This window comes from Panicum virgatum, chromosome 6K (assembly GCF_016808335.1).
Source record: "Panicum virgatum strain AP13 chromosome 6K, P.virgatum_v5, whole genome shotgun sequence".
NCBI lineage: Eukaryota > Viridiplantae > Streptophyta > Magnoliopsida > Poales > Poaceae > Panicum > Panicum virgatum.
In genome coordinates this window covers 47,006,949-47,016,014 of record NC_053141.1, presented here as the reverse complement: position 1 = coordinate 47,016,014, position 9,066 = coordinate 47,006,949, and the positions used below count along the sequence as shown (strand labels likewise).

At 45.0% G+C, this 9,066-nt stretch overlaps 1 protein-coding gene across 1 annotated transcript; it reads right to left on the bottom strand.

Annotated features, from left to right (window-relative positions):
* Window positions 1-2,688: 2,688 nt before the first annotated feature.
* Window positions 2,689-7,692, bottom strand: LOC120713753 (rab GTPase-activating protein 22-like). Its single transcript, XM_039999720.1, has 5 exons — window positions 7,231-7,692; window positions 6,231-6,366; window positions 6,048-6,097; window positions 4,599-4,652; window positions 2,689-4,328 (listed from the first exon to the last, which is right to left on the bottom strand). The coding sequence occupies exons 1-5, from the start codon at window positions 7,485-7,487 to the stop codon at window positions 3,095-3,097; spliced, it is 1,731 nt and encodes a 576-aa protein (XP_039855654.1). The 5' UTR covers window positions 7,488-7,692; the 3' UTR covers window positions 2,689-3,094.
* Between the last annotated feature and the right edge of the window lie 1,374 nt (window positions 7,693-9,066).

Here is a 9,066-nt window from a genome sequence, read left to right as displayed (position 1 = left end):
TAGCACACGAGGCTCCTGATCGATGACTACTAGTTTAATTTGCAGCCAGGCGGCCATGCTTTTGTTCGTTCGTGGCCAGTAAGCTCATCGCTGAATGGTTCGTGATCTGATGAATCGACCGGAGGATCGGATCATTCATCTCATCCGCCCGAGAGCTAGCAATAGCTAGCTATAGCTAGCTGTTTAAGAAGCTAGTAATACGTAATAAAGATCAACCTAGAATGAGTTATAGATCTCAGTTAGCAAGTCCGTCTAGCTGCTGTGATCTGAGCAGCTAATCTGGCTACCTAGCTGCACATTTCAGACCATCATCATCGTTACCTTGCCGGACCAATTAACTGTATTATTATATATTGGAAGCTAGGAATCGTACGTGTCGCAGCTTGTACACCGACTACGCGCGCCCACGGAGATTTGGATCGGCCTGGTTCTTGTTGTAGAAGCTATAACTAGCTAGCGCGAGGCGCGGCAGGAAAAGACGTGACGACGGCGCGCGCGTCCAAACCATAGTCACAAAGTTCCTGGGTTGACCGGGTCGAGGAACGGGGTCGAGGGTCGAGGGTCGTCATTTTATAAAATTGTGGTACGAAGGGGTATACATCTATGGAACGATAAATTATTATGTGGGACGCGATCCTGATTCATCGGGGTCGATATCTTCGGGTCGATAAAGACAAAAACTATATATGTGCTACTAATGAAGAAACTAATCTGCACAAGCATATAAGAAACATATGAAAGAGTACATTTAGACCATGCTACACGTACTCAGCTCATTGTCTAACAAAAACCACACCAATCCACTGTCCTTAACCTCTTTATCCCAATTAAATCTGCTAGCAATGGGGCTGCGACCCCTTTCAATCCGGGACACGATCCAAGCTACTAATGAAGAAACTAATCTGCACAAGCATATAAGAAACATATGAAAGAGTACATTTAGACCATGCTACACGTACTCAGCTCATTGTCTAACAAAAACCACACCAATCCACTGTCCTTAACCTCTTTATCCCAATTAAATCTGCTAGCAATGGGGCTGCGACCCCTTTCAATCCGGGACACGATCCAACCTTGAATGGGACGCTGACCCTCTTCGACCCCGACCCTCGAATCGGAACGACGTTCCCGGATCGAGGGACGAGACATCGACCCCGAATCCTGTGACAATGGTCCAAACAGCTAGCTCGCCGCCGTGGTGGGGGATCGGACGCCCGTCCGGCGGGCCGGGGCTTGTGTGCTGTGCCGGTGGCTGGTGGCCATCTATCACCGAGCGGCCGGCGGCCCCATCCCGACGGCGAAGGCAACGCCCGGGCCCCCGACAGCCACCGTCCGGTCGCGGCCACTTGCGTCGTGTGGCCACCCATCAGCTGCGAGCTGGAGCACGGCGAGACGACGACGGGGAGCTACTAGATCGAGGCCGGAAATAAAGCAATCCCTGGCCAGAGAGGTCGCTGCGCCTGCGCACGTCAGGCGGCTCAATCTCCTCATGGGTTTGAGTGCGGCGGCCAACAGAATCGGCTGGGCCAGACCGTGCCGGCCGGCCGTGCGCCGTTGAGCTTTCTTGTCGCCATGTTCATGTGTCCTCTCTCGGTCCTGCTTCTGGATATAGATAGTAGTGGCCAGCACGTACGGGTAACGGTGAGAGATCGCTGCTTTGAGCAAATAATATGCATGTCATAAATAAACCATTAAAGGTCTACTCCTTTTGCTATATATATCTTTTCTTTTCTTATGAGATGGATATATATATATATATATATATATATATATATATATATATATATATATATATATATATATATATATATATATATATATATATATATATATATATAAATTGAGAGTTAGTGACTACCTCATTTGTTGGATACAGCGATGATACATGTATATATATACGAGTGCAAATAACAAACTGTGGGTTGGGCTTTTGCTAAGAAAACGGACGATTAGGGGTGGGATGTGAAAACCCAAGCGGCAAATAATTATTGGAGTGCAATTTCCCTTTTTCCCCTTGAATTTATTTAAGTAATGATGTCGTGAAAACAGGTGTTATACTCCAAATACAGTACAGTAGGAGTAGCATCAAACCCTTTTAGGTTTGAAAAACCTGGCTGAAAAATCAGGTGCTGTTAGAGCGCCACACCAGTACACCACTGTTCTACTGTCGGGCGAAGAGGCATTCTAACCACCAGACGGAAAAGCGAGTGGAGAAAATGATTGTACACGTGTTGTGCCCCATGGGCCATGGCGACTGCTGACTGTCGCCTCATGTTGCGGAGCATCAACTGTTTCAGGTAAGATCACATCAAAAGTTTGGACGCTGGCGCAGGTGTCCCTCTGAGCTGTACGATCATGCATTTCCTCTTCATGTTCCATGGAGGAGGACGTCCAAGAAGTGGACGCAGATGTTCACCTTGTCGGGATGGCGTAACAGTCGCACTGGGCCAGTGCAGCACAATATAGCCAGCTCACATTTGGCACTGCCAACTTGTCCAACCATGCAGTAGTTCTCGCAAGTGAGATGCTCAATGTCAATTCAAACATTTTGTAGAACATTATTACCTTCCTTTTTTGAGCCGTAACATTATTACCTTCCTGGATATCAAACATGTAGAACAGACCAGGAGTGAAAAAGGCTTTTCTCTGATCTCAAGCAGTATTATCAGGGAAGAAACAGAACAGGCATACGAAAAAAATGGCAGTGAAGACTACATTGATATTAGTATATCACTCCACATTACATTACGCCCAACATCTGGGAACTTGCTTGTCCTATACAAGACTTTAGGGAAAATGATGTTTTTGCCTAAAACAGACATTATTAGAAGCAAAAACAAAATTTCCCATGAAGTTCCAACTATGGATGGCTTGCAACGACAGAACCACGGTGATAACCTATGGTTTATCAGCTTAACCGAAGTGAGGACAACTTCGTCCTCACTTGAAGCTACAAGGTTCAATCTATATACCCATGCATGGGTTTTTATTCCGGGTGACAGGCAGTAGATATAGATAGATGCTAAATATACACCTCGGAAAATTGTTTAGGTCTGCATATGTTCTACCAAACGTAACTGAGGAAAGAGTAGTATCATATTTTGTCATGAAGGTTAACCACCAAGTGATGCGCATCATCTAGGAGCTTCCAGACATCCAGCTGCCCGGCCATGCTATTGCACTCCCGCAATATCTCATCCATGCTGCTGTACTTCTCAATGATCAGCTTTCTCCTCTGCAAGACACATGCAGCGATAGCGTAGAGCAACAAGTCATCAGTAGGTGGAGCATGAAGCCTTATCCTTCCCCAAGTGGACCTTCCAATCCCAGCCCGAATTGCGGCCTGGTCAGCCCACATGACCTCCCATAGACACACAGTCTGCTCAAAAGTGAGCTCCCTCCTGAAGAGAACCACCACCATTCGGTACAGAAAGAAGCAGTCTTCGGCCTGAAGCTTCTGCAGGTGCCTGTAGAGGTGCGAGTCTTTGCGCTTGATGATCTGCGAGACGGTTTTCAGCTGTCTTCTTATTCCAACCTCATCAAGCCTGAAGTTGTGCCTCGCTTTCCTCATGAAACCTACAAAGCACCAAAATGCTTCTTGATCTTCCTCCATCACTGCAATTATTGGTGACAAGAGATCACTCATTCCTTGACAGTACCCAATCTCTGGATCATAGAGCGCATATGCCTCAAGCAATGCAACTAATCGTGCAGCATGATAAATCATGTAAGGCTCCAAATGGTCATAATCTTTCAGCCCGACTGATATTGCAGACTGCAGTGCTTTTTCTTTAGAAACTTCAGCCTGATTACGGGCAAATAGGGCCCACTCTGTATTTGCTCGAATAGCATCTACACGTATAATGCGCTGCCATGTGGTAAAATCCTCTGGAGTTTTGTCAGATATAAAAATTTCTGACTTAGACGATGCGCTCCGGACAAATTTTGGTTTGGGATCACAGTTCTCTTCCAAATTGGTAGAGACGGGTGTTCTGTCAGGGTCCTCTTCATAGGAAGACTCAGAGTCGGAAGATTCTGATTCTGCAATACATTGATCAACGTAAGTTAACTCACTTGTATCTTCATCCATGCCTTCCACAGAAGCCCAGTTAGAATTCTCTGGTTCTTCTGCCTTGCTGCCTAAATATTTCAATTCTTTGGGCAACACGCAAGCCCTCTTACTGACACCTTCAGAATGAGGTGATTCTGATCCTTCCACCCCATCAGAAAACTCCTCAGTCATGAACTCATTTATAGCATTCAGCCCATTTCCTTTGTAACAATTTAGAATGCGATGGCACTGTCGTCTCAGCTTTTCATATTCTTTCCTGCACCAGAAGTTGCAGCACTTCGTGTCAGTAAGTAAAGCATCATTGTGAACAAACAGGTGTTCTAGTGATATTCTCTTCACATAACAGGAAAGCACAGCATGTCTTATATCAGTCATGGAAGCAAAGGTGCACACAGCCACCATATCTATTGATTTACTCAATCACTCTTGTTTTCCAGAATTTCAAGATAAATTATCGTCAATCCAAGCTGGGCATTCACCTATATACAGGAAGCAAAAGCTAATTGATCAGTTATAAAAGCAATACCCTTTCTTCATCTTGATGGCATTCCTGTCCTCTTCAGAACTGTTCAAATCATAACTGTATATAACAAGAAATTAATCAGTCTATCAACTTGAAGCAGCAACATATTAAATAGGATCGGTATTTAATAACAAAAGTCTGAAACAAAACAGTTTTTAAACAATATATAAAGGCTTAATAAACCAAATAGAACATTGTTTTCATGCTGTAAGTTGCTTTTTTTGTTAAGCACAATGCAATTTTCTTGTCTTTTGGTTTACCTTATATAGATGCGCAAATGGTTCTAATTTTGATCAATTGGCCCAAAAAATGTGGCTTACGAAAAATCAGTAACTTTACGAATAGACACTAGGCAGGCCCATACATAAGTACATAACAGAAGCAAAAATCAGCTTAAAATGAAAGAGAAATAAATTGAAGAATACCATCAAATATTATGAAGTCATGTGGAGTTTATGGATGCATGTTACCAACACATTGGATTATTTTTCCAAATCAGTCACATTTGTGATGATAAGATAACAAGAAAATCCAAATGCTAATGTTTTCAGAGCCAATTATTGACCTATGTGAGAATGCGTTTAGTTTTTGGCATGCTTTTGGTAAACCAGGTTAAGTGTTTGTAAAATAATGAATTTTCATAAAATTTTAAATTTTGGCATGTTTTTTTGAACTTTTCAAATAATACTTCCACCATTTCTTTTCATAAAGATGTTACTGGACATAGAGAAGATAGAGGGAAATGTGAAGCTTAACTCATAAATGTTGTAGATAGAGCGATGATAAGCGACAAAAAAAGGACAAAGGAGTGCACTGTATGTTGAAACTGGATCGAGAAAATCAGAAGGCCAACATTTTGAAACAGACAGGGGGTATGTTGGAAATATTGATTTTGGCAAAGACATTATGAAAAAGCAGTGCAAGAATCTAGGTCACCAACCAGGTAACCTTTTTTCTGTCATCCATTGCATGAAATCATCGGCGTGCTCTAATTCTAATCCAAGGAAGTTATCACATGGGACCACACTTGTATCTTTCAAACTGTTATGAACTTGTAGACACCATACTACTCCCTCCGTTTCTTTTTCTAAGGCATATTAGGATTTAGAAAGTATTCAAAAGTACACTTTGACCATCAATTACTCATGCAGCATGTTATCAATTGCTACAAAATCAATTTGTATTGAAAGATATGTGAATGTGAATCGATTGTTACAACTTTTATATCCTAATAGTCATCTATATAATTTAACGAATTGCTCATCAAAATCCACAAAAGTTGTCACTTTTTAAATCCTGATGTGCCTCATATTTTGAAATAGAGTATTTCACAAGAACAGAACAAGTTAGACTGACATCTAGAACTCTAAATTCATTTACCCGTCAAACTATGTTAACAAGATCATTGCTACAAAATATTAAATACATAAGCACATAGGAAAATCATCTTACACTCCAAGTAGAAATGGCCAAACTTCAGCCCGGATGCCTGGTTCAATTCCCTAGAAACATTGATATAAAAGATTTAGTTTACCATCAAAGTGGAAAAGGCTGCAGAATGTGCATAGCTAAGCTTCCAACATAAATCAGTCAGAGGTTGTATACATAGAAGTCCTGGATAACAACAATGCTTACCCCACTGCGAACTTTCTTTAGAAACTTTCTTCCCCCATCACGAAGCTTCCCGTTTGATGAAAATAGGCGGTTCCAGTGTTGACAAGAAAGTGCTCGTTTTCTTTTTCTTCGAGACCATGGAGATTTAATTCCACCCCTAGAAATAAAATGTGGTAGGAGAGAAAGAATAAGTTGCAGTTGGCTGATGATCCATGTTCTGAATTTGTTGCACAACGGCTAAGATACAACTTGACTGCAGCATTTACGGACTTCCGTTCCAAATTCAAATAATGCTGCAGCCAATTTAAAGGTAGACTCAATAGCAAAAACCCAGTACTTTTTTGGTTATTACCAAAAATGTATATAAACAACTCAAAATCTAGCATATCCACAAGCTACTAGCACAAACTCTCAGGGTATTAAATTCAGAAATAGCAGCAATTAATGCCAGGTTAACTAAGCATTTGATGAAACACTATCCATTACACAGATCGACAAAACATGGTTTTGAATTCTACCAGACTACCACTGCCAAGAAACAAGATCCTAAAGTGGGCGCCAAAACTATCTAAAATTGAGTGATTGATATGCTAAATTGTTCCTCTCGTTCTCATACTAAATTGACCAAGCAGCCGATCCACATTTCACACAACTAGTACTATAGTCTATAAGTGAGCCAGAACTTTGTGCCTACTGCTAAGAGCTGCTGAGTGCTGAGCAAGACTTAACTAGATCAAAGCGTATAAAAAGCACCTGGTAGCTGGTTCTGAGCGTTTGATCAACAAAAAAAAAGTTAATTTTTCATCTAAATCTAAAGGCTTAAGCACATTGCGTAAGAATTAATAGTACCGAACAAACTACCGCTCCCACTGTGCCACCAGACGAGCATAATTTTTTAGAATCGCTGCGCGAATCATCGTCTGGAAATTTCAACGCGCACGGTAACGGTACCCAACAAAAATTCCCCATTTTGAAGCGACCCATTCGCGGTACTCACAGGAATCCGAACAGGAGAACTCACCGGTCCACGTTCGGGGAGGAGGGCGCCAGCGAGGGCGACGAAGAAGCTGCCGCCACTGGCGCCGGCGCCGAATCCGAACCCTCCGCTGCCCGATTCCCGGAGGCCACCAGAGAGGACGCCGCCGACGAGGCCGACGCCGTGACGAGGAGGGACCGGCGGTGGATCCACGAGTACGACCGCGGAGACGAAGGCGCCCTCGGCGACGGCGCCGCCGCCGCCGAGGAGGAGGAGGTGCTGGATCGCCGCAGGGCCTTCATCGCCCCGCCCCGACGGCCTCCACCTAACGCCCGCTTATTGACTACCAAGTACCGGAGCTCCTAGTCCACCCCGACTGCTTCCCGCGCCAGGGCGACGAGCTTCCCCATCCACGCCGCCGGCGGCCGGCGCGGGCGGATGCGGACGCGGGCGCGGAGCACCGGGCGGCGACCGGGGGCGGATGCGGGTTCACCTCCCTTGGAAGAGGGAGTTAAAAGGAGTTGGTGCGGTAGGCACCGGTTATAAAACAGTCGTCTACGGAGGCTGCGTGTGGGGACAGGGTGTGACGGGCCCACGCGTCAGTGACACCGCTGTTTTCTTACAACAGTCATTCTGAACGATGTTTTCTACTGCAGGAGTCTGTCTCTGTGCCTCTTTTTTTTTTCTTCTGCTGTTTTTATTACACCCAATAATTAATACAGTTTTTATTACAAAATTGATCCCATGTTATAGCACGTAATACTAACTGTTATAATATTGACTGAGCAAATACTGTATTGGTTAAATTCTTGTTCTACCAAACTGTAATGCACCTTGCATTTTGACATACACATAGTAGTATTAATTATTAACCACAAGCTAATTGCCGCGGGCATTTTTTTCCCTTTAACCTTTACCATTTCTGCGTTTCGAGATTCAGTTTTGGCGTCTACTTTTAAACCAAGATCCGGTTTGGTATCCGTCGATTTCATGTGCGATTACGAGGTTATTTAGTGCTCTGCTGTCCTGGCAGGCCATTATCCTGCCCTTCATGGCTTCATCATGGGAGTATATCTTTTCCTGCGCTCATCGCGTCCCCACATGTGACATGTGCAAAATTATTTTTCGAGGCATCCGTCTTAATCTAGCGTGGGGCGGACTGTCAAAGTCAGAATCATCAGTATTCAGTGGTCAACTTGGCACACACACATCCACACCACACTAGTTAGTAGTACGTCATCGTCGCGGAAAAAACCATTTCAACGACACACGGGCGGAGGTCAGGTGAAAACACAAGCGCACGCGACGCACGGCACAGCACGCGCATTTAAGACAGATCCATCAACCATCCATAGAACTGAATCGTGCCAGGGTCGCAGCGTGATTTTGTCTCGTTCGTTTGGACCCGGGGCACTCGCCACGCCGGCCCGGCAGAACGGCCCGTTTCGTGCACGCCATCTTTCGCGTTGGTCGCGCCTCTCCGGTGGACACGATGACTACCGGCTCGTTGCCCGTTTGCCTCGGGGGCTTCGTCGGGCTCCGGCGACACCAGGCCACGATACAAATCCAGAGCGGCGCGGGCGGCGGCGGCGGCGGGGACGCCGTGCTCCCCGGGGCCGAGACCGGACGAGAATTTTATATCATCAGCTGCTAGCGAAATGCAAAACACCCGGCGGTGGAGGGCCATGCCTGCGGCACAGTACCATGGGGGGCGGTGGCTTCGCACGACGAGCTCTCTCCGGACTCCGGCCATGTTCTGACCCCGCGTGTTCATGTGGCCGCTCGTGCCTGCCGGATCACATGAACTTGGGGGCTCCAGATTGTTCTTCTTTACTACTAGGGGTCATGTGTTGCTGACGAACTTTGACACGGTCAGAGCTG

Bases quoted from the DNA above. Each gene is read 5' to 3' on its own strand.
- LOC120713753 (XM_039999720.1), bottom strand. From the start codon at position 7,487: ATGAAGGCCCTGCGGCGATCCAGCACCTCCTCCTCCTCGGCGGCGGCG. The intron at 4,653-6,047 runs GTAAGATGATTT...TGTTATATACAG, and splicing joins TGGCCATTTCTACTTGGAGT to TTATGATTTGAACAGTTCTG. The intron at 4,329-4,598 runs GTATTGCTTTTA...CTTCTGGTGCAG, and splicing joins GCCATCAAGATGAAGAAAGG to GAAAGAATATGAAAAGCTGA.